General features: G+C 33.6%; 1 protein-coding gene across 3 annotated transcripts in view; it reads left to right on the top strand.

Moving 5' to 3' along the window:
• The window catches only part of CFAP54 (cilia and flagella associated protein 54), a 105,733-nt gene that overhangs the window by 41,021 nt on the left and 38,291 nt on the right, over window positions 1-26,421 (top strand). For 2 of the 3 annotated variants that reach the window (XM_090140100.1, XM_090140103.1), the window contains exons 23-45: window positions 575-760; window positions 1,300-1,442; window positions 4,028-4,175; window positions 5,633-5,788; window positions 6,783-6,905; window positions 10,083-10,217; window positions 10,580-10,676; window positions 12,008-12,097; window positions 12,360-12,486; window positions 13,413-13,518; window positions 14,430-14,578; window positions 15,296-15,526; window positions 15,940-16,079; window positions 16,534-16,709; window positions 17,515-17,742; window positions 17,954-18,177; window positions 18,276-18,411; window positions 20,030-20,144; window positions 21,165-21,317; window positions 21,839-22,033; window positions 22,766-22,853; window positions 23,289-23,495; window positions 25,058-25,124. In XM_090140100.1, the coding sequence (XP_089996226.1) occupies window positions 575-760; window positions 1,300-1,442; window positions 4,028-4,175; window positions 5,633-5,788; window positions 6,783-6,905; window positions 10,083-10,217; window positions 10,580-10,676; window positions 12,008-12,097; window positions 12,360-12,486; window positions 13,413-13,518; window positions 14,430-14,578; window positions 15,296-15,526; window positions 15,940-16,079; window positions 16,534-16,709; window positions 17,515-17,742; window positions 17,954-18,177; window positions 18,276-18,411; window positions 20,030-20,144; window positions 21,165-21,317; window positions 21,839-22,033; window positions 22,766-22,853; window positions 23,289-23,495; window positions 25,058-25,124 (3,420 nt within the window). The remainder of the gene's footprint in view (window positions 1-574; window positions 761-1,299; window positions 1,443-4,027; window positions 4,176-5,632; window positions 5,789-6,782; window positions 6,906-10,082; window positions 10,218-10,579; window positions 10,677-12,007; window positions 12,098-12,359; window positions 12,487-13,412; window positions 13,519-14,429; window positions 14,579-15,295; window positions 15,527-15,939; window positions 16,080-16,533; window positions 16,710-17,514; window positions 17,743-17,953; window positions 18,178-18,275; window positions 18,412-20,029; window positions 20,145-21,164; window positions 21,318-21,838; window positions 22,034-22,765; window positions 22,854-23,288; window positions 23,496-25,057; window positions 25,125-26,421) is intronic. The other variant, XM_090140106.1, reaches the window with a different exon arrangement.

The following is a 26,421-nucleotide window of genomic DNA, read 5'->3' on the forward strand; positions in this document are numbered from 1 at the left end:
TCCATGGTAAGAACATGTCTTTCTTAATTCTGGCAACAAGGTAATATAAATCCTTCAATAACTTATGTGTTCAGACATGGTTGACTTCTATGTTTGGAGAACTTGAACCATCCTCTGCCCTTATCTATTATATGCACATGGCATGTAAGGCGGAGAGCCACATGCTTTTTCTCTCGAAGCACAGAACAGGTCAAGAATGTCTCCAGTGTGATGTCTGCAAGCATGCACACTCATAGTGTACATTTGGAAAACTATATGTAGTTTATATATATATATAGATAAATAATTTTTTTATATAGCAATCTCTTGGATAAAAGGCCTTTGTAATTAACTTTTAGGTTACGTGCTTTGTACAACCAATTGCATTTCAGAGAGAACTGATACTTTTCCTCCTCTCATTTCATTGTTTTATCATTGTTTTCAAGAGCTCAATACTGTGTGAAAATTATGTGCTGGTTGTATTTTGATTGTATCCAGGAACATTAAATGAACTGTTTAAGAACAAAAGCGTAGAGTCTGGATTTTGTTTTTGAGATATTCTGAGGATGTAAGCAGGAAATATTTTTATTCATAGATACCGGCTGATGGAAAAAGCCTCTTGGAAATACAAGGCTTAGATCCCAATGAGCAATACATATTTGCTGTTGCAGCATATTCTTCTGATGGAGAACTTATTGGTGATGCTATTGGGGAAACAACTAGGCCAATCCTTGCATATCCACCTCTTTCTGCTACTACTGTTCGAGCTTATCTAACTCAGGTAGGGTTAGAATGTTTGGTAATAAGCTTTAACATGATTGTAATTCCTTTTTTTTCATTGGTAACCCTAAAATTTCTAGCCATAACTCAATACTTTCCTGCCAAAAGCACAAATCAGAATTTCAATATTCTGCAGTAGTAACAAAGGTAAAATGAGTCTAGATGAAATAATATTTATATGATATATAATATAATATATGTTAAGTTTTCCACAAAGGAATATTAAATCCTTGGTTAACAGTCAAGAAACTTTTTTGCCTTCCCTGATGCTACTTCTTAAGAGAAATTAATATTAGCATAATCAGATGGCTGCTACATGTATTTTATTCAAATACATCAGAATATTCTTACAGCTGTTGTAAGCTCACGTGTTGAAGGGAGAGAGTTTTAAAGCCTTTCTTTTTCCTGTAATCATATTTGCTTATCTGAAGACTACAGAGATGTGGTAGATTAGTTTTAATTAGTGGTTAGTATATAAAATGAAATCTAATATTTTTTTTCTCTGTAAAAAGTTGAATAAATAAATATTTGTATTTATAGGTAGCCTATCAGACTGGCAACTACACGTTAGCCAGAGGAGCATTTTCACCAATGTGGGATTATTTTGTTTCAAATTCTTCTCCACTGCCCACCAATGCAGCTGTTATTTCTGCAAGAAGTACTTTGACTATATCTGAAAAGAGGTAACTGGTGAAATCAAAATTAAAATAATAGTTAATTATAGATGTGCATATTTTATTTTGAAGTGTACCAGGGTGTGAAATTTTGTTCAGCCTCCTCATATGAAAAACATTCTGCAAAAAAGGTGTGAAATGTGTTGTAAAGATACAGTGTTGTATAATTAGAGAAGGGTTTTTGTTATTTATGGAAATGGTAGCATTTACACACCTAATTCTTTATACTGATTGTTTTATTGCTTTAGATAACTGGGAAATACTTATAAAGTGGCCATTCATACCATACAATGAATTATTCTATGTAAAATATGTAATATTAACTGGGTTCTTGACTTTCAGTTCCAGTAAAGGAAGCAGTAGTGTTCAGAAACTATACATATTTTGCTTGGAACACCACCCGAAATGGGTAAATGCTTGCTAATTTTGTTTTGAGTTGATTATATAAGTGTGTTAATATTTTTAAAATATACTGCTGTACTTTAGACAAGACATATTCAAAAAAATTATTCTGTAAAAAAAAATTCAAATATTTAGCCATAATATGGATTTGTTGTGATAGCAAAGCCAAGCTGGAAATACTGTAGTTAAACTCACTGTAATTCTATAGATAAAAATGTGAAAACAAATTAAAACTTAATTAATTCCCAGTTAGAAAAAAGAGACTTGTATGAAATAATAGATATGAAATACAGTAATAAAAAATATTACTTTAAAATGTTGGTCAGCTGCTTATAATTTAATAATAAATTAACATCAACATATCTGATTGCTAATAATCCTCTTTGCTTGCGTTGAATTCTTCTAAGACTAATTCTTTCATTAGGAAAGCTTTGGCAGCCTGGTGAAGGAGATAACTAATCTTGCAGCTTCTGAGTTTCAGTTTTAACAGACTGCCTCAGTTCTGAAACAATAATAACAAAAAACATCCTTGCTGCATGTGTTTTTAACAGTTCTGTGAAACATTGATCTTAGTTTCAAGAAATAGATACTAGGGCAATTTTTTAGCAGTTTGGCCATAATACTTCCATTTTTACCTTATAGAATAACCCATAATCATCTGTTGTGAGGCATGTAATACACTTGGAGATTTTTCTGTGTTGCTTTGTTAAACTTTCATAAGAACCCACTGTTTTCTCTGCTGTTTGAATGTGAGCTGATACTATAGGTTTGTATGTGCTTTAGTTATGTTACAGGTAATGCATCTAAGTGTACTTGTTATGTGGGGTTCAACCATATCTCTGGTGTATCTCCTGTATCTCCTCTGTGTTCATCAATGCTAATCACTGTATCTGATACCAGCCATGCAAGTTGACTGTGAGGGTCTTGATGTTGGGGATTTACAGGCAGCCCATTGGACTGTTTGACTCAGGCTGATAATCACTAGATATCCTATGCCATGACTATATCTATGTCTTAAATCTGTCCGTGGTTTGGGAACAATGCAGGAATGCAGTCTGCATAGGTGAATATGCCTTTTTTATTCTTGTTTTTCATTATTTATTTTTTTTACTAACCATTTTCTCCATTTTAATTTTTTTTTTACTTTTAAGCACATACTACTATAGAAGTAACATTTGAATTAAAGTCTGCTCAAACAAAGAGCAAACTTTAAATGCAAAAAAAGTCAGGGATTTTGCTTTTCTGATAGTTAAGTTGAAACATTATTATTATTATTATTATTATTATTATTATTATTATTATTATTATATTTTATGATTTTTACAACAGGATAGAGTCTCAAAGTTACATTATGGGAACTGAAACAAGACAGTTTCAGTTTTACTGCTTGGTAGCTAGGAAATTGACTAACTTGACAGCACAGGGAGCATAAAGAGACAGTAGAGGGAGCTGGAAGAAAAGGTAGACTCCTGTTTCCAGGCAGAAGCCCTGTTAATATCTTGGTAATGTCAAGTATGGGAATGTGTCTATTTGTTATTCCTTTTTGAGTTCCAGTCTCTTTTATGAAATGTGATCAAGGAAAAGTAGAAATTTGATTCTTATACAGCAACAACACAGAGGAAAAAAAACCCATAATAATAAAAAGGACAAATACACCCCTACTTCTAGGGAAGAAAAAACACCCACAGAACAAACCAAAGGGGAAAAAAAGGCAGAAGAAAAAAAAATAGCATTTTGAGACTTGTAATACAGACCTCAGTTATGAAAAGGAGTCTGTTATTAATATCAGAAGTGTACTTTGCAACTGCATCCATCATTGTCAGTACAGAAAAATAGCATGTTAAAGAAGGCAGTTAAGTAAGCTATAGCATCCCAAGTTTCCAAAGCAAATTCAAAGTAAGTTTCACTGTATCAGATGAACCTACTAAGGAAAAGGTACTTTAGTATAGTAGAAGGAGGACAACAATTTAAAAAGAAACTTAATTCCTTTTATTTATTTTTAAGCTAGAAATATGAAGCAATTTTTTTCAGTTTCATGTGTAAATCTCATTTTCAGCAGCAGCTACAGAAATCCATTTTGTCTATCATTCTACTATTAAAGATTGCATTTTCGTATAATGTAATTTCAGGCATGAGATGTCTGAATCTTCACTATCCTGCTTTTACCATTCTTTTGCCTTTTTGTTTTGTAGGTTACGTTTCGAGGCTATATCTCAGACCTCTCCTATCACCTTGTATCTCTTTCTGAGGAATATATTTGCTATCTCTGACATTAATATCATGGAAGGAGCACTCTTCTGTGATTCCATTTATTGCAATGAGATACTTTATAAGGAACAAGTATGTGTAGCATAAAATAATATACTGTATTTTTTTTTTTCCTTTCTGATGAGCAAAATACTGCAATGAACTAGTCTTAATTTGCAGAGTACTTCATTTTCTGTTGCATTATTGTCTTGTCTTCCTTTCTGAAATATTTTAGTTGCTCTTGGTTACTTTTTATCCTAGAGGAAAAATTCTGAGTAACTTGCTCATTAATATCCTAATCCAAAGCCCACTGATTCCAACTGAGGAAGTTTTCTTTTCTTAACTTCAGTGTTGTTAAACTGTGTTTTATGAAAGAGGTATAACCATTGTTGGTTTTGTCCCACAAACTGGCTTCCAGGTTCTTTAATTTTTAATATTTATTCAAAATTTATATTTTCATTGTTATTGAACTTTGAACAAAGTTTCATGGTTTTAATATGCTAACCTTCTTTTTGCTTATTTCAGGCTCTCTTATGCATGTTAAGTTTCAATTTTTTTGCTTTCTGTATTATTCTATTACTATTCCACTCTTAGCTAAGTGTTTGTCCCTTACACATGTGAGTATATAGTTACACTGTAGCTTTACTGGATCTGTTCACATGTACAACAACTGTAGCAGATTATTGGAAGGTGTTGTTATCTTCCCCTTACCTACTCAGAGATCATAGCATGTGAAATTTCCATTCCAACCACTATGAGGACAGCTATCAAGGCATTATATTGATAAATTCAGAAAATTAATTCAAGACAAGTGGTTTCTTTTAGAATCACTAATACAGTTGCTTTTGTTTATATACTTCTAACTGAAAATTCATTGGTGGAGATCAGCCTCCTCTCCCAGGTAACAGCGACAGGACAAGAGGGAATGGCCTCAAGTTGCACCAGGAGAGGTTTGGGGTGAAATTTCTTCTTTGTAAGAGTGGTGATGCATTGGAACAGGTTGCCCACAGGGATGGTGGAGTCACTTTCCCTGGAGGTGTTTAAGGAAAGTGAAGGGGTAATAACTTAGGGACACGATTTAGTGGACAGTATTGGTGGTAGGTGGACAATTGAACTAGATGATCTTTGAGGCCTTTTCCAACCTCAGTAATTCTACGATTGCATGATTTTTAAAACTTTATCTTTCTTGCTGCTTACACTGCTTTTTAAATTGTAGTAATCATAGAATCACAGAGTGGTTTGCGTTGGAAGGGACCATTAAGATCTCTTGTTCCAATCCTCTGCTATAGGCAGGGACACTTCCCTCTAGACCAGGTTTCTCAGAGCCCCATCCCGACTGGCTTTGAATGCTTCCAGGGAGGTGACATTCACAGCTGCACTGGGCAACCTGTTCCAGTGTCTCACCACCCTCACAGTAAAGAATTTCTTTCTGACATCTAGTCCAACATCTGTCTTACTCTCTGAAATGATTTTAAATGATTTTAATCAACAGTATTTATATTTGAATCAATTGTGTTTTGGTTTTTTTTTTTTTTTTTTTTCACCTACAGGTTGGTAGATTAGCAGAATGTGAAAGAATGACTGTGGCAATTGAACTTAGTAATTTCTTGAATGATGCAAGTTACGCACTGCAGTCTGTTGTACAATGCTATGGTCTCCTTGCTCCAATTATTTATCACAAGATTTCTGCAGTGCCAGTAGTTCAGGTGAGAGCATTTAAGACAGAGCTTCTTACACCCAATTCCCCTGATTCAATTTAAACTTAAATAGTGATTCAATCTAAACTTAAAATGGAGTGTATGGTAAGACAGATAAATATCTAAGCTTCTACTTCTAGAGAAGCTGCTGAAAGAAAAGCCTTAATTGGTTTCATGTGTTCTTAGTGCATATGTTCAATGTGAGCTGCATAGGTTCTGCTCTGATATGCTAAAGTAAATGCAGAATATTGATTATTTCTTCAGGATGATTTATTGGTATTTTTAAACTATAATGTGCTACAACTTCTACTTGTATGCCATTTGCAAATAGCAATTTTGAGGAAAGAAAAGCAACATTTTTTCTCTCTCTCTCTTTTTTTTTTTAAATGTTTTGTTTATGTACAATTTTGTCCTTCTGAAAAGAAGTCTGTTCAATGTTTTGATAATATAGTCTATAGTTTTAAGTCCCTTTCCAGAAGCAAATATCTTCTTCTTGAAAACAGAGTACCTGAATGCTTTTCTGTCATTTCTAAAACACCAGGCTTCTTAGATTCAATAAGGATACAGAAGAAACTTTGCAACATTTTTATGGTCTTTTATTTTTAGAACATACTGAAAAGATTTTTCTTTCCTTTAAAATTCTGATCTGCTCAATATATTTTTAAGCAGTCCTCTACCAGGAGTATGTCATCTCACTGAATTAAACATTCTTTGATTTCATGTTAATTAAATCAGCAAAAATATCCATCATGTATCTATAATTTAATATCTAAGATATTGTGTGAACTTGTCATTTATATCAAAGGGCTGTGGATGAAATTTTGACACTATTAAATTCAATGGAAATTTTATTATTAGTTTTTGTAGAGCAAGCATTTCATCTTAGCTGCTAGATTTTAAAGTATTTTTAAAGTTCACTATCAAATGCAATACACTGAACAGAGGTACAAACTTGAAATTGTGTTGCAGATTCATAACTTTTTTTTAACCCTTGTATTTACAGATTCTCATTAAGTGCTTGGCTGTCCTTCAAGAAATTCCAAGTGCTACTTTGCAGAGGACACAGGCAGGCTGTTATGAGAGTATTCAGCATATGATAGCTTGCACTTCATTTTATACAGCAAAGGTATGGTATAAATTATTTTGTTTACAATTTTAAGATACAGCTCCTTTCATACAGAAAAGAAAAAGCTGTGATATCTTCAGATATTTCAGTGTGATGTCTTAGAGAATTGGCCCTATTATATAGTATGGAAATATTTATTCTCACCTTCATACTAGTCTATTTTATATAATAATGACATTTAGAATTTTAAATAAAAAAGTGTTATTTTTCCACAAAATAAAAAGTACTTATTAGTCCTTGACATGAAATATATATTTTATGTGATCATGTGACTTTACATTTCAGGTAGTATTATTTTCATCAAGGCACACATATATATATATAAATGTAAAAATTTATTTACTGCAAAGAGGTCATATTTTTAGTTTTAATTTGGTTAACATATATATCTTATTTCCTAATTACATACGAGAGATTTTATTCTATTTGGTTCCATGTATTGATAGCAACATAAACATGTTGATTTTTAAATATAATATATATCTGTGGATGACATTTATAATTCTGGTAGTAAGTTTTGTGAGATTAGGAGAAACATGGTACTTGTAGGATATTTTAATCACAGCCATGTTAGAGTCAAAATACCTGCCATGGTAAACGTATGACCTTGAACAAACTAGATTTCCTTTGTCTCTGAGTGCACCTCAGCAACAAGTTATGCTGAAGCAGAGCTGTGGCTGCTGCTTTGAAGGATTCCCCTGCTTTTGGGATCCCTCACATGAGTTATTAGAGCAGGATCTCTGTACTCAGCTTGAAAGATCAGATTTTAAAAGAATGTATATAGTCTTAAAATTAATACAATTTTCTTGACATTAATTTCTTCATGGCTGTGAGAGTAGTATTAGGACACAAAGAAGGCTGAGAAGTTAGTAGCTGAAAGCCAGCAGGGCAACACCTCACCAGCCAAGCCCACTGCCCCAGCCCAAAAGAGGGGCAGGCCAGAGGTGGTGGTCAGGTTCAGTCTGAGGTACAGGTCATTGGGAAAGCTTGTGGTGGCAAGCAGGTCAATTTGGGAAGTCTGCAGGTCAGGATCAGGTCCCATGAAGGTAGTGGGGTCAGACGCAGCCCAGCAGGTGGGTCTGCCATGATGGGAGCAGTCTGAAATCAAGTTGAGGAGTTAGGCCATGGGTCAGCTGTCCAGATCAGTGAATCCATGGCCAAGCACAGGCATGAGTTTTGAGTATGCTAGAGATTCAGACTTCAATAGTGTAGCTCAGGCAGGGAATGTACTCTCAGGCCTGAGCTGAAAGGAAGATCCTAGGCCCATGGGGAAAGGGCTTTGGGAAAGGATTTTCTGTAACTTCAGAGATGTCCACTCAATGTCACAGTTTTGGAAGTATGGATTTATGGCACTAGGAAATGTAATTCTGTTGTATCTGAATCATTGCTGTGGCATCACGACAGATGTTGCTATCATGACATCACGACAAAAGAAGCTATTACTGTGAAATATTTATATACTTATCTCCAAACTTAGTCCTGAAAGGTTGTTCATCATAGGACCCCTGACTTGTCAGCATTTAGGAGCTTACCAAATAGAGGACATGCTGTTGCAAAAGTGAGCCCAGATTCATTAAGAGGTAGAATCAATAATTCCAAGAAAATAGTGTGTTTGACGTCATATGATGATTTTTTTGAAGGTTATCAATGAGACATTCACAACATATGGCTGCAATCTGAGAAAGCACTTGTTTGAGGAAGCATGTTCTTAAACATCACCTTGTATCGCAGTTTGCAAAATAACTTTCATGCCGTAACATTCCTTATCTAGATCTATTTGGAGTTGAACTAACTGATGAACTCATTATTATCTGTTTGAGAGTGGATATGACATGTCCAATGTCATTGATTCTCTTTTGTGTCTTTAATCCTGAATGCCAATTCAAAATATCAAATAGAGAAAGCTAAAGTGACACAAGCAGCAAGGCAGAGCTGGTTTCAGAATCAAAAAAGTCTGACCCATGAGGCATCCAATATCTCTCCTTGCTTTCAACAACTTTTCAGGAATTCCAAAGCCCCACTGTCTCCTTTTTCAGTGTATGTATAGTATTGGCTAGACTTTAGTTAATATGTTGAAAAAATATATATTATTTAAATGTCCTGAACATCCTGATTTAGTGAAGACAATATTCCATGACTGGTAAGTGTTATACCAGTGAAGATGCTTCTGCTAAGTCTTTTACAGTAAAATCTGTTCTCAACAAGTACAATACTTATATTCTTAAGTAACTCCCATCTTTAAGACAGCTGAAATAATAATATGCTTGATAGATGTTTCCTTGTGACTTTTTCTATAGATATATCATTGGTCCCCCAAAATTCTTTTTCTTTTTTTCCTACCAGGGTCAACATATTTTACAAGACTAGTTACCTTGATTCCTTCAATATCAGATGATTCTTTTTCTTGGAATCTTAATATAGTGCTTGTTTGTTGTTGGATTCCCAAATTAAATGATTGTCTGTTGGTATTGCAGATTTTTTTTCCTTAGAGACAGCATTGAGACAGAATAGCATGCAGAACAGCAAACAGAACAAGTTAATTGCGAAAGTTTCCAATTAATCCATTTTATAAAGTTTTCTGTTGAGCTTCAGTCAGGCTGTGTACAATTATTTTCTATTCCAAGGCCAAACATCTTAATTTCAAATTACAGTGCATATAGTAGGATTACTTGACCTTTAAAACTCTAAGTGAGAGAGATGAAAACACCTAAAAAACATAACCCATAACGTTCAGTTACAAACTTCATATTTTTCAAAATAAATTTCACCACTCTATTTTATTATATAAGTTTTACCAGTGCAGTTGAGTTCTTCAAGTGTGCACTTGATACCAGAGAGATAAATGAGGATAATGTAGTTACCTTTTATATTCTTTGATAGCAGTACTGCCTGAGAACAGGGAGAATGTCAAGCACTGCTATAGATGCTTCTTATTAAGTATTTCTATTCTTTGAGGAACAGTCTATGCGTAAGCAAAAGTAGAACACATAGACAGATTATCTGTAATTCCAAATATTTTACAGGTTTATAGTTCTGTTGTTTTCTTAAAGGAAACCTAAGTATTTAGAAATTAATGTCTATTTATAATATTCATATGTTTTGTCAACTGTAAAGTAGATAATAATTAAACATGTGTTATGCAAAACAAAGAAAATATAACTGATGATTCCTTTATAGGTTCTACGTTCATTGAAGGAATATGAACTAGCAGTAATTATTATTAACTATGGGAAAAAATTGTTGGATTCCTCACAAAGAACCTCACCTGGCCAGTCAGGAGCTACAGGAAGTGAAAAAACACATAAAATTAAGGTTACTACTTTGATACTCATTTTTTTTTTTTTTTAATCTCAATATGCTATTCTTTTATTTTAAAGAGCATAATTATTAACTTTCTGTTTAGATTGTATGGAATAGGAATTTTGTTGTAGAGTAGGAGTTCCCAAGAATGCAGACAACTGAGAAGCTTCTTTTTGTAGCCATCTGTTAGGACCAGTTACAGACTGCAGTAGGTACAGGGTCTCATTTAGTTGAACTGGAGAGGAATTAGCAATATTAAGATATAAGATAAAGAATTAGAAGATTTGGAATTGAATCCAAATTCCACTGTTGATGTGCTCTTTTCAGTTAGGTAAAAGCTATTTTTTTAAAAAACTGATTATTTGATATTTCAGAAGATTTCTGCAAAGGCATCCCATTTAGCTGCAATGGAAAAAGCAACAGAAAATCTAAGTGCTCTTGAATCGAATCTCCTAAGACTGACACAACCAGGTGGGTGCATTTTGTCATCCACCTTCTCTGTCTGTACATGCATAAGTCCTGGAAGAGGAAGCACTTCTATAATGAACAGAATAAAAACCATGATGCAAAATTTCTGTACCTCTGTGCACTGATCCTTCTGTTTTTGCTACTGACACTGATGCCTGCATTCCTGCAGGACAAGTCACAGGATGAATGAATTCTGTAAGTTAAATGAAAATTTCATTGATTAGTTAATAAAATGATCTTCCATTCTTACTAAATAGAAAGTTAAACTAATGGGTTTATCAGTTAGAGAAGAACGAGTTTTCATTAACTGACAAATACTTGACTGCTGAAGTCTGGTCTGTACTAAAATAGGATAATTTTATACCAATCAATACGAGAACCTTCTGGTGAGACTATGCATAACAAATAACAAAGCTTACAGCCATCCTTACAAATATGTATAGGAGATTTAGAAAAAAGAAATATCGGCAAAAGCCTTTCTGTAGGATATCCTTAAAGTGAATCAATACTTACTATTCCATTGATGATAACCTAAGACAAAAATGACAAAGAGCTGAATCTGCATCTTTTGTAGAAAATGGAGGAAAACGATGTTTCATACACATTGCAATTTTCCAGTGTGAAATTTCAGATGTTTTCCTATTTAAAATTTTTTGGGAATTACTTTACTTTGTTAAAATGCTTGTTTGAAATACTATCTTGTTGAACTTGTCAAATAGGAGAAAATACTAACATAGGTTGTGGCTTGACCTAAAAATAATTAAAAATCTGCTTATCTTTGATTTCACACTATTTACATACAACAGACTATTGCCACTGGAGGATGCAATTATTGATCCACTATCTCAAATGGTTGTTGCAGAGTCCATTTTTAATCTCACTTTTTTCAGGGACTAGCTGCATTCATCTTTTTCGACCATGGAACTTGCAAACATTTACATAAGTGTACTAGTTGCTAATAGCATCATGTATTAAGTTCATGCTGTAACCTTTAAAAATAATGTCTGGACATTTCCTTATTGCACAAGTGATCTCCTCCATAAATGATATATATGGAACTTTGTAAGACATGTGGTGATCTCCAGGCATTTACTCATTAGTGTAATAGCTGGAAGTTCATCAGTCTCATCCATAAGCTCTTAATGCCCAAGCAGCACAAATGCTTATGTTAGAAGAGCAAAGCAAACTTTTGAATTTCTCTCTAGATGACAGTAAGAGATTTAAAAGCAAAATATGCCAAAGAAGGATTTTGCTTCAGTTATGATTCCATGTACAATTTCTGTTGAGCACTGTCACTACTTGTCAGAATGGATTTTATTTGTTTATTGCTGTAGCTCGTGGATCAGAGCTTGCAGGACAGGAAGATCCTTTGTTCCTCTACCCTATAATTTCATGCTGGACATCAAACACTGCTTATCGAGAAGGTAGGATAATTGGCACCTATTTTAGTTGTAAAGGCTTGCTTTCTTTTGATAGTTTCCAGGAAAACAATCTTTTTAGTGCTTGGAATAAACTCTTAGAAACCTTTTCATCTTTTTATTTTCATATATTTAGAATGAATTAAAACATAGCTTAAAAAATCTTTAATATGGTCCCATTTAGAAATGTGAGGAATACTTAAATACTAAATACTAAAAAGCTAAAATACTTAAATATACTTAAAAGTTCTTTATTACTGTGTTGCAGTGATGAAATTCAGAAAGCAAGCACGTTTTCTTGAGTTCTTTATTCAAGTTTTGCAAAAAATCCTGAATGAAGAGAAATTTCACAGTGTTCTGGAATGGGCAGAAAATGTGCAAACTTACTTGAAAAGGTAGGTCCCTGTTATAGTTGAATTATTAGTTTAATCCATGTCAAAGTTACAACAGAAAATGTGAATTGTATGTAGGTCAATCTGTCAATGGAAATGACAACAGATACAAAGAGCAAAATAACAATATTTGATAGGACAAATTCTTGGCTACGAAACACTCTTTTTCAACATAGCCACCACTATTAGCTATGCATTTGCACTGGCAATGAGCAAGAGTCTGCATGCCAGTCCTAACAATCTGGTGGAGGTGACCCACTGTTTAACAGCTACTATAATGGCATTGTTGCTGCAATAATGTTGCCCACTCAGTACAACTTTCCGTGTGCTTACATCCAGTATTTGCTTCGTAAACATTCAGCAAGCATCAGTGAATATCAATGGGTGCCACTTTTTCTGCATGGAGGAATTCAATGACACAGCTTTCCTTTGTACACACTTCCATATCAGACACCACCGTGTCACACTGCATCTCTGCTGCCATCTGTTGCACGGCAACAAAATTTCACAGAATATTGGTGGGAAGGTTCAATCTCTGCTGCCATACCACCAATATCTCTGACACTGTGGGCCAAAGTAATAAGGTAGGAGATGTTACTTCTAGAGTAGCCCTCACATATTGTAAACAGGAATTTCTATTACAAAAAAAAACAAAACGATTGGAGGATTGGATATAAGGAATTTCTCATCAGTCTTCTGTAGCTAGATGTTAGGAAAGTGAGATAGTTGTTACATATCAATTCGGATTTGTATAATGGATTTTGATGGTGAGTGCTCTCTCTTTCTGAATGGGAAGAAAGAAAAGCTGATGAATTTACAAATTCACTGAAATATGAATTGCATGTGCCTTACCTGTTCCCAAAGATAACCCTTTAAATATCAAAGGAGTATAATATGATGATGATAATTTTATCATTATTATTTGTCAGGAGGAACAACCACATTCTCTGTATCAGTGAAACTCCAAGACTTAAAACGAGCTCTCCCAGTGAGCCTGAGGGCACCAAGAAGCACACTGTAGGAATTAAGGAGAAAGTGAGTTTTACTTCTCAAGAGTCATGTTTATCTTTACTTGGCAGCAGTGATATACGCACAGATGTATTATTTTAAAAGCTGTCTTATAAAAACTACAGATGACGTGTAATTGCTAAGACTTGAGATATAAACTATAGCCCTCAGTGAACCTCTGTGCAGGAAGAAAAGTTCACATTGGATTTCTCTGAAAGACCAACTGTTGTGAGGCATTTCAGTCAGAGCATTGAATTCCAAAATCAATGAAAGCTTTAATTTTCCCATTTTACAAAAACAAATAAGTTAATATGAAATGGCTTGGGTACCATCACATTAAGAAAGTGAGATCAGTTTTGGCTTTTTTTTTTTTTGTGCAGTATGTCGTACATTTTATGAGTAGTTGTTCATTATTAACTCCCTCTGCAGACATTCACTGCTGTTTTGTTTAGAATTCTTTTAAAATACATTTTTTGCTTTTATTCCAAGTTAAGACAAATCCTAATGGATTTGTATTATTTTTGAGGAAGAGGTTTTTCCCTCATAACCTTCTAGTGAAGCTGTAATGCTGCTAGCATCTCAGATAGATGAGGGAAAGTCTTCTGTCTGTTTTTGCATTACAGATTTTTACTATTTATAATAGTAAAAAAAAAAAAAGACAACAACAAAAATAATGCATTATTTTTTGAGATAGAAAACAATGGCATATGAAAGAAAATTTGGATACCTGTCTGGATCTTAGCATCAGTATTTGATACATCCCTTACAGAAAAATTCCTAATACTGCCATATTTTGAAAAGTAATTTGAGAATTTATTTTCAGTTCTGTTGCATTACTGCATAAGCCAAGCTGCTGTATACCTCAAGTAATTGATAATATAGAAATAAATAAATATTTGAATTTTATTTAAGATTGTCATGGGATATTTTTTTCAAAGAGTACAGAGACCTCACCTTTAAAGAAGCAGGAAGCATCAGCTTTGAAGAAACAAAGAAAAGAAACCCCGAGTCCTACTAGAAAAAGGCAGACTCTTAGACAGTATTTTATGAAACATCCAAACATAATGAAATCTCCAGAAGCACAAAGGTAAATGAATATAAACTGTCAGGGTAATTTACAGGAAAAAAACAAAACAAACAAACAAACAAAAAAACACAAGGCAGAAAATTATTTTGGTATGTTAAAGAGATCTGTTTATAGTTTATCAAAAAGAAAAAAATTGAGATGTGATTTAACTACAGTGCCATTATGCATCTTCATAAAGAGAAAATACCAGGTCATGCAGAATTGGTCTGGCAGAGAAACAACAACCAAAAAAATTTGTGGCTGGAAGTTAAATCCAAGCATCCACATTTGAAATGGAATGCTTTCTTCAAATTGAGGGTGGTTAGCTGCTAAAACAAAGCAATAAAAAGAATGATCTAAATTTTCAGTAAAATAGTAGGTCCTTCATCTCCTGAGCAGACTGTGTGAAGCACACACTGCATTTTGTATAATAATCTGTTTGAATGATTGAACTATAAGTAACTTCAGACATAGAGCTAAGTACTAAAATAAATATCTTACTGAAGTTCGTAGAATGTAGGAGTTAGTGTGTGTTAAGCACCCTTAAGATGAAAAGCAGAATTGGTTTTCTTGACTGAAGCAAAAAATCATTTTGCTAGGAATGTGACTTCTGGGTTAAATACAGGTCTGGGTATGTAATGGGATATTTCTGTGTATCTTTGTCATTCTTTGGAATTCTAGATCTTTGAGAAAACACAGTTTCATTTTTTTGCTACTGCTTTTTAAAATTTATTTTAGGAAACATAAGGAAGAATTACGAAAAGTAGCTCACAACACCTTAGTGGTACTGCTGAAACCAGTTGTGAGAAATTACTTAAACCAAAAGAAGTTTCATCAAATATGTCTTGAAGAGATGCCCTGGAGGTCCCAGATGAATATTTATCTGGCAATTGCACATTACCACTTATTTAAAAAGAAGCTGGAAGAACAATATAACATTGGAATTTGTGGTTCACATCATCAAGACAGGTATATCTTTCTGAGTTATCAGTGTTTGCTATTAATGTGGATTATTGTATTATTGCCATTAATACAAATAGATTTGAATAATAGTATCATTAGTCAGCTTGCCTTATACACAGTTCATCTTCCACATACAAATGAATTTATAGTTTAACACATTTTGACATATGTGTGACAGGTGGCATGAACATTTTTGATTGCTTACTCGACTGGTCAGATTTTATGTCTTCTGAAAGTTTTGGAATGTAATATACTGCAGTGTTTTTTGGTTGTTTGTACCTTTCAGCTGTTGTTCACCTGGTTGCTAAAGCAGCTAAAAACCAATGAAAATTCACTTTTGAGAAACTGAATTTTGTGTGTGTTTATATAAAAATTATTTTGTATTATTACTTTTAATTCTCTTTTCTTCCATTCTGCAGTTACAATATTCTGGATCCTGAGATATTCTCATTAAATAATTCTGGAACTGTAGTGGTGAGAGAAGCTGTGGAGAGAAACAGAAGAATATCAAATCTTCCTCTTGAGAAGTCACCTTCAGAACTGACCAAAAAACAAACATGTAAGAGCTTTAAATGGATGAATGATAGTTGGTAAAGAATAAAATAATGAAACAATTCTACACATATCACAGGTTCTTTCAAAAAAAAAAAAAAAAGAAGTTCTTCCTAACTACTCCTTTTAAGAGACTTTGGTTTCAGAAAGATTCTTGTGAGCTTGCTGAATGGTGATTTCTTCCTTTAATTTGGTAACTTCTAGGATTAGTTGTGTTTTGGCTTTGAGGCTGAAAACTAGTTTGTACACGTTACTGTGCTTTCTGCTTCTTCCTCCTCTTAAGTGAAAGCATCTTATATTTTAAATATCATAACCTTATAAATATGATAACCCTAGCTTTGGCATTTCCTAATACTGAAGTATTTAGGTGGCACAAAAATCCTAGCTGTCTGATAATATTTTCTTTCTTATGTTTTTGAGAACTTTAACTCACTATTAACCAGTGAACTTTCTGTCTTCAGATAGATCTTCTGAGCACAACACTAAATTGTGGAGAAGAGACACTCCTCAAACTCAAATGACAAATGATATGGAAATATCCGTCTCACTTTCTCCCAGAGAACGCAAGCAGTTTCCATCAGATACCATTTTATTGGACCATTTTACGAAAATCTTTCTACATTTAAGAAGAGCAGCAGTAAGATATATTTTCTTACTAAAAAATTTATTTTCTACTGAACACCGTATTACAAAACTTACTATTTTTTACATGTAAAAAATCCAAAGACTCTTCAAAAAACTTTTTTGAGGGGGAAAAAAGCAATGATTTCTCATTTGCAAGACGTCAAAATATAATGTATCAAATGTCTGGATGTTGCTCTGGACAACTGGATGTGGCTCTGGGCAGCCTGGTCTGCTGGTTGGTGACCCTGCACATAGCAGGGGGGTTGAAACTAAATGATCATTGTGGTCCTTTTCAATCCAGGCCATTCTATGATACGATATGATAATGTATCCCTATCAAATATATAATAAGGTATATGTGTTTTATTTTTCTTTAGTCTTTGTAACTTTCCCTTTCATGTTTGTTAAATCTTTCTCAAGTACTTGTGGACTTATTTTGCTCTTTATAGGTCATAGTGGATACCTTGCTAGTATAAACAGAAAGACCAGTGATTGAAAGGAAAAGTAGTCTGCCTAGTTTTCCCATAAACCTTCCTAACACTAAGATATATTTTTAGGTGATATGAATTAATTTGTTTTCTTATTCTCACACCAGAAGCAACAATAAAATGTTGTTATTAATTAGCGCTTCCATGAAAAATTCCAAATTAAGTTTTTGCAATACCTTATATAAATTGAAATTTTGAGAAAGAGTCTGTTACTAAGAATGATTTATTGAGTGTAACTTTGAAAGATTAATCCTGCCTAGGCTCTGCAGTGAAAAAATGAAGCTTTTCATTTCTGTATTTCCAAAATATAATTCTGAATAATATGCACAGGTTCTTGCTCACCGTGGAGGCCATTGGACATTGCTTCAAAATGCATGCAGAGAATTGTGGAATTATACTCAAGAATCACAGTCAATTGCTAACCGTTCCCATTTCCACAAGGATGCATTTCCCATTACCAGCGAGTTTCTTAGGAACACAGTTTGGCTGCCATTTTATTTGGCATCAGACATGATTATTGATATGATAACCGAGCTACAAGCAAGCAATTCTCTTAAGGTAAAAATATGAAGACGATATACCCTTTATTATCATACCTTCTGTAGAGACAATTTTCTTACTCTTTTTTTACATTCTCATATCTCCAAGTTATTTTGTGTTAAATGTTTTCAGACAAGCACAGTATTTTCTAATCTTTATAATTTGATTTCTCCCAAAAACAGTTTTGACAGTAACAGGTAGAATAATGGTTTTTTTTTTTTGGCTGTAGATTGTGGAGCCTGAAGGAGATTTCTGCATTCCCAGTTGCTTAGGAGGTATTAGTGATGAGAATGGTGGTTTGAATCTCCATCCACAGTCTCCCCTGGATGATGTGAATGTGGTTGACTTGAAATGGATATGTAATCTGATTTTTAAAACATTAGAATTTTTGTATCAAATGAAGAAATGGGAAGCACTGGTACACATAGCTGTACAGTTTAATGTATTTACACAGTAAGTTACACCAATTCTGACAAAAACTAAAAAGCAGCATTATATATTTAGACATATTATTATTTTGATTAATTACTATGTTTTGCTTATTCTTTCAGTGAGAGATATACAGAACAAGTGAGTCCATTGCTGGTGTATGCTCAGAGGCAACTACTGGAAAGGATACAGCAATTCAGTGTCCCAGACAGCCATGAATCTCATTTCACAAAATATCTATCCAATAATGCAAATAAGGTGAACCGCAGATTTCTTTTTTGGGTACTAACTGTTAATGCCAACTAAATATAGAAAAATATGTCCTCTGATCAGATTAATATGGTTTTCCATAGTGTTCACAAATAGAAAATTAAAATAAGAAATTAATGAACGTAACTGATTGAAGTGCATGAGAGGGCTTTCATGATATGATTCCACAACAGCAGAGGTCTGCACTTGCTGACCCAGAGAACATTTCTTCCATGCATTATGTACTCATTCCATATTATGAGCCTAAATCTAATTTCATGTTAGTTCTTGATGCTGCTCTTTTAACCGGAAAACATTTATTTGGATGTTGCATAATCTCTGTGATTAATTAAAATTAAATCAAAGAAATTGCTTTCTTTTTGCATTGGAAGACTGCTTTTCAATTAATGAAGTTATCTCAAGCATTGACAACACCAAGAAAAAACATGCAGTACTTTATTAAAATAAGAAAACAAAAAAACCAGCCGTTCAGCCTTTCACTAGAAGACATGGCTTTCTATGTTTACTAAACTGATATCTCTACTTCCATTTTTCATGGAATTACCAATTGAAAACCAGGATTTTTTTTAAACTTTATTTTTAAGAAGTTGCATGATTTATATTTTTGATATATTTCTATTAACTAATATAAACACAGCACACGAAGGAGAAGGGGAAAGTGAGATTTGGAAATCCAACTAGGCATAGTTCTGAATTTGTTTCGGGTTTGGAATCCACTGCCTTGCCTAGAGACAACTTCTGCATAATACCTGCAAGGCATTCAGAAGGCACTAAGGGCTTGCAAAGGGAGCTGAGGATATTCTATGATTCTCTGATTGTACGCTGCTGTGATCTGAGCAGTGTGGAAAAGCAATCATAGTTATGAAAACGTCTTAATTTACAGAATGAAGGCTAATGTCCTTTAACAGTAAATAAGGAGTGCTCAAAAAAGACAGCATTAAGTTAGAAATGAAGAGTGTATGGCAACATTTTGCAATGCTATTCAGGGAGACTGGAACTAGCTTTGATTTGTTCTTCCCTGAAGTGACGTGGCTACATCAGCACAACTAAATGCTAGATTAGCATTTAGTATAGAAGCTAAATGCACTGTTACGGAAATTTGCCTTTCTCACAGGGTTAGATCCTGTTATTTGCTTAGGGTTATTTTGGGTACCCTTCCTCGGGATGACATTGTGCTTTAAAGGCAGTGTGCTCTTCAGGCATACATATACTTCTAGGTTATTTGCAAACATGCAGCTGTCTAGATTAAGAAAGGTAGGGTGTTTGCTGAATATCAATAGCTTGCTTACGATTATGGCAAACATTATATGAAATTTAAGTTTAATTCATTAATATGAACTGTTTATATTTTCCAACTCTGATCCTTAAAGATATAAAATTGAGATATAAAATTTCACACTTACATGATATATCTACTAATTAAATATAGTGAATATTTTACCTCTTATTAACCTGGACACTAGTAATGAGTCATTAGTGTTTTTGTAAGTTAGTCCTCTTTGATTTTGTGATATATGACTGTTTAGATGTTTAACTATAAACATGATACATTTGTTTTTTTTTTCTAAATATTGTTCAGTGATTATGAAAGTAAACTTTTTTTTAGATGAACTGCAGAGACTACATAGGAAAGAATCTACAGCTACTTGTTGCCCATTCTGCTAGTGTACTGGTCTTTCCTGACTGCTTTTTCTATCCTGAGATGAAAAATGATTATGCAGGTCAGAGAACATTTCAATGTCATGAGTTGTTTTCTCCCAAAACCTTTTTTTTTTTTTTAATTTTTATTTTTTAATCCTATTGGACATTATGTTTTTTTTATTTTCCTCCTTACTCTTGGCCTTCAATTGTTCTTGTAATATGTTTCTTTGAATATAAGATCAGCATAGTCTTTGAATTATTATTGTTGTTATTGTTTGATTGGATAATAATGCTGTGAAGACCTTTCCAAATACGTTCAGACTGCAGACTCTAGGGAAAGCAGAGAAGAGCATTTGTTGTCCAGCTGCAAGACGACCACAGGATGTTGAGTAAGCTTGGTGGTCTTTGCCCAGTTTTCTGAAGGTATTGTTGAATATCAAGCAACCTACCCAGAAGTTAATGTGATCCTTCACTGTTGCCAGTAGAACCAATACAAAAATTGAGATAAAGTATGAAGTGATGGAATACCTTTTTTACATGTAAGGATGTTATTTCCAGTCAGGATTAAAATGTTTTAATTACTGATGTAAGTTTGTAAAACATAGCTCCTCATACTGCAGAGATGTCAGGACATTGCACAGAAGGCTTTGTGTGCAATTCAGTGAAGGAAAGTCGTTAAATGGTAAATAATGCTGCAGACTAGATAATATTATGCATGCAGTGGAGAGAGCATGCCAGCTGACAGGTTTGTAGAAGCTACAGGAATTGTAATAAGCAGGACCAGTGGTTGTAAATAATTATTTGTTCCCATACTAAAGACATCAGAATCCAAAGAAGAGATATCAGCTTGAGATGCATGGAATTCATGGAATGTAGGTGTCATGTGACAATTAAAATTTAGCACTGAAAAAGACACAAATGCTCAGAAGTGTTGTTCCTGATTGATAGTATTTTGCTTTAATTCATAATCCAACAGGAAACAAAAGTGACAATTACATTAAGATAGTTTATGGAATACAAGTGCATGTATGGGTTGCTTTCCTAAAAATATATGTTTATATATACCAAAATTATTCTCCGTAATTGTTAATTTCTTTTAGATGGCAGTCAAGTTAAACCCAATGTTTATGTACCTCTTGATATAAAGGACACACTGAAATGTTTTAGAGAAACTCTAAAAAAATCTAACTATCACAGCAGAGCATTGAGACACAGCAGAAAGCTGCTTTCACTTTTTCTTGCATACACACAAGGTGAGTACTTAATTGAAGTGTTTCTCACTCAGCAGTGAAGTGTGTTTGCAGTTAATATATTACAGAGCAGAAGATAGTTCTTTAAAAAATGAATTATAATCACTGTTGAGAGTCAGAACTAACATATAATATTACGCATGAAATTCTTTAAATGCAGGTATTAAGCTGGATTTCACATGATTTGTGCCTCTCAGTTGGATGATAAAAATTTTTCTCGTACAAATATGTAACTTGTCTTTCTGTTGTCAGACATCCATTGGAGGACTGACTGGCAGCTCTTATCAAGCTTATTTTCTGTGCTTGGCCCTGCATTTTCATTTTGATGTGCTTCCCAATGAGTTATAGCCAATGAGCTTGATTAGAAGACACACTGACTGAATCAGAACATAGGAAACTAGATTGGAAGAGGGCACAAAGGAATCATACATTTCTTTGAATAATGCAACATGGAAATATTTTTGGTATTAGAAATAGTACAATACTTTACTGAACTGTTCATATAAATTGCTTTTCTGATCTAGAAAATGTTGGAAGAACAATCAGTCAAATCTCTCAAAATAGAAGGCTGGAATTTAATGTGGGAGCCGAATTGGCATTTCTACCAACACCGAGTGACCCTTCTCAAGAAAAATTTAATTTCTCCACTAGCGTTGAGAGTAAACCAATACCACAGTCGCAGCTTTCATTAATTGTCTCTTCCTATGAACAAACAATTGGTAATTGCTTTTTATAAATTTCCCTTTACTGCTAACACTTACCACCTTTCTACCTATTTGGGCTCACTATCTGTTTATTCCAGTGTTTCCTCTATCAGACAGCTATAACTGTGTGGAAAATGGTCTCCAGAAGTACAAAAGCTTCTCTCTTAGCTCTGAAAATGTGTATTAGCTCCAAACACAGCATTCGTTGGCTGTCACCTCTAAAGTATCTTTTCTTATGAAAAAGTATTACTTCTTATGAAAAAGTATTACTTCTGGGTGTCACGCTGATTGATCCCAAATTAAAAATCTGTCATGTTCAAGGAAGTCATTTTAATTTCATTATATATGTATATATATATTTTCCCTAGGAAGCAGATCTTTTGTGTTCTTTACATTGGAATATGAGAACCTGTTAGTTTGTGTGTATATTACTTGCTAATAATGCTTTACTCATATATTTACAGTTCAGCTTGAGAATGTTTTCTCAGTCTGTGAAAACAAAAATACAACAGTTTAGGTAAACAGATCTGTAAATATGTAGTAATCGAGTTTTTAGATTTAGTAGAAATAAGAAATTATACATTTGAAGACAAAATATACAAGCTTAGTGAATCTTTAAAATGTATTTATGCAATGAATTGCATGCCAATGCATGTCTACTTTCTATGCAAAATTTGTTCAAGATTCAGTAACTGACTTAATGATGTGATGATATTTCTTTCTTCTTCATTATATAATGAATAACAGAAATCCTTGAAATAAACAACCAGAGAGACCTCAAAGTTCAGGCTCTACATGAACTTGGAAATCTTCACTTCTATGCTGGAAACAAAAGGTACATAATTCTTGGATTAAAAAAGAGCATATATTTATTTTTTTAAAAATTTTCATTCTTACTCACACAAACTGTATTGTAAGTTCCTGTGCTGTTTTGAGGTCTGTATCACTTCTTTCATCTGTCTCACTACCAGCTATATTTTGAGAGAGTTTTCTCTGGCAATAGTTTATCTTTCTTTGTTGACTAATTGTAAGATTAAGCATTGCTATGTATTTAGGAAGTAACATTTATCTTGTGTCAATTTAATCTTAGTAAATGTCTAAATGAACATGTTGACCAGGAATGGTATCTTTCTGTCAAACCTATATTTCTGTTTTTGACCTAATCAGAATTAGTTATAACTTCGACAGTGGAGGTAATATGAATCTAGTCTTATCTTCTGCTTTAGAAAATGTCAGCTATATGATGAGTAAATTTTTTTATGTGTTACAGAGCTGCTTTTAAACATTGGTGTCAAGCCCTTGATGAAACACTCAACATTGCTGATATTCTTAACACCTGGCAAGAGTTAGGCTTTCCAAAAAATGCTACGGAGTGCTTTGCGGTTGGAAGATCTACTGATATTAGTCAGAAATTTCTATCTCAGGCTGGAATTTGGGGATGTTTGCATGCAGCAGTTTTAGTAGCTAAGATAGCTCAGTAAGTATTTTATTATTGTATTTGTAAATATCTATATAGGTGTATATATTTCTTCCATATCTTAAAAGAACTGCTCATGCAGGACATTTGGCAACTTGAAATTAAATTAAAATACTAAAGAGTTGCTGTAAAAAATACGCAACAAAAGAAGAAAAAAAAAATTCAGGAAGAAAGTTCCTCTGTTGGAGAATAGTGTTTGTTCCCTTTCCTGTAGTGCTCATCTTTGATCATAATTGCAGCTGTATATTATATGAAGAGATCTTGGATATAAAACAAAATGATAAAGAGTCATAAGCACAAGGATTTCACAGTCTTATTGATTTTCAATTGAAATATCACATCCCCCAAGTCATTGTACGTATTAAATATTAATGTATCCTAAGGACAGATTTGCTGCCTAAAGTACTCATTTTCTTGTGAATTACAACTAAATAAAATTTGAGTTACTGTATGAAAGTCTGCCATCAATAAACATTTCAGTCCAGTACTGCTTGGCTGCTGGTAAAACACTACGGATATAACTCTGAGCAGTTCCTCACTATATTATGTATTATATAAAATGTACAAAATTTAAAACTTAGAAGTATCTAAGCCAGTTCCAAGTGACCTTAGAAATATTATACCCATGAAAAGGCAGAACTTTATCTAAGTGAACTGTGTTAGCTGGCAAGCAGGTCCTAGTAATAGCACTGTAAAATATCTGTAAACCAAAGTACTTTTGAAAGCATTAACATGGGTATTTCAGCATGAAATTGTGCAGAACAGAATTAGCACTCCTATGAAAAGGAATCAGTTTATGTGGGTTCTAAACCTCTGTGCTCTTCTAATTCTCAGCTGTGATGCAGCTTCAGGCACACAGCAGGACCCAATCCTGAGCTACTTCTTAAGGTGTTTGTGGTACATGTTTGCTGCACTTTATACTATGACTCTACTTCTATATATCCATTCCAAATCCTGGTAGGGATCTGGATGGAGTATCCTCTCAGCTTCTCCCTTAGGTAGATCTTTTCTCAGACACACATTGGGCTGTTAGCCATCCTTAAGTTGCTCTTTCTATAATTACTTATTATGACTGTAAAATGCACATTAGAGCATTCCAGTATTGTATTAAAGATTCTGATTATTATGGATCACAGCAATACCCTGCTACCATGATGGTTTAAAACTGGTGAGGTAGTGTGTGGGTTTCATTTAATCTAGGTGAACAGCTACCATGTGAAAGTCCATGTGTTCTAGGCTTCCTTTATGAAAAGAAATACACCTTATAAACATACTTTATCTTTCTAGCTTGAGATGAGATTAATTTTTGCTCTTAAATTACATATCTTTCATAACTTTAAAGGGAATCTAGACAACTCCTTTTATCTAGGTATGCCTTTGGTCAGATGATTCTTTCTTTGCATGACATGGCTGAGCACCTATCTACAGAAGAGGCAGCTGTTTTCCAAGATGGAAAACATCTAGACTGTGCTAGTACCATCATTGTAATACATTAAAAAAAGGTTTTAAATAATTTATATTGATGGACACATTATTATCTCTTATTATTTGTTGTACTTTAGGTATATAACAACATCAAATGTGAGACTAAGAACTAAATATTGCCACTTTTCTGCTATACTCTTTAAGGTAAGGATACAATTTTGGTTAGAATTCACAAAGATGACAAATTGCTTCTAATACTTAAATCTCAATAACATCCTATTATAATATTTTTTTTCTCATTCTGATTGTAACAGAAAACTGGAGATCAGAGGTAACTGACAATTTATGCACATTAGATGTATTTATTCTCTGTTTTTAAAAATATTCCAATTCTAAAGCCTAAAAATTATCACTTCAATAAGATATGAGACTCTCCAAGAAATAAAGAAATACTGAAAAGTGAAGATGACTAAAGTATTTGGCAGTCAATTATATATCTTTTTCTCTTGAAGTGTTTTGCCCAAGAAGAGGTGGATAGTATCAACAGGATACTCAGTCATTGAGATGATGTACACTGAAAAAAAGTCTTCAAAGATTGTCATACATTTTCAAACAGGAGAACAGACTCTTTAGAAAAAGATTTTTTTTTGTATTTTTTAGCATTGAAACATATTTTTTTTATATTACTAATATACAAAAGAAATTTGCTCTAGAAATAGTGGGTAGTCAAAATGATTTAATTTCATTTGCTAAGAAAATAAACTTATTAAAATTAAGTTTGCAAACTTTTAGGAATGAACTATGGAGGAAATAGAAGTGTTTCATTTTACTTCTAAAACAAGGCTTTAAAACATCAGTAATTGAAATGATATTGGAAAAAAATAATTGCAGGTATTTTGTCAGTCTGACTCCACTGGGGTCAGTGCTAACATCTCAATGCAGCAACAGGAAGTTAGTTGGCCTCTACAGAAGCAAATGAATGCCAGTTTCTAACATCTCGCGCCAGCTGTGATTGTGACTGTGACCTATTCAAGGTCATATTTAAAGCCTTGTTAATTTCAGCAAAGGGAGAACAAATTGAAGAAACAGAGGTATAGGAGAATTATGATTAGCTTCTAGCTCTGTAAATTGCAGGTGGTACATAGCTGAACAATTTTGATTCCTCCTTTTGACAAAAATAGTACTAACAGTTTGTTACATCTGTATAACGGTAGGAAAAATTGTGACTTGACTGAATTGAGACTGATATTAATTGAGATAGGAGCACCTTGCAGGGTGACAGTCTTGAAAAATACAATCAGTTACTGAACTTTCCCAAGTTCAAGCCCATAATTTTTTCTGTGATGTGGAAAGATCAACACCTCTGGTGTTGACTTCAGGCTTATTAAAATCTGAGATCTGAGTATGTCTGTCTACTGTATCTTTGCTAACTATGATACAATAAACACAATTGGGAAGGAATATCCAACATCAGAGACAATGCTAATGTTCCTGCCTTCAC

Source organism: Phasianus colchicus, chromosome 1 (genome assembly GCF_987193195.1).
Source record: "Phasianus colchicus chromosome 1, bPhaCol1.hap1.1, whole genome shotgun sequence".
Classification (NCBI taxonomy): domain Eukaryota; kingdom Metazoa; phylum Chordata; class Aves; order Galliformes; family Phasianidae; genus Phasianus; species Phasianus colchicus.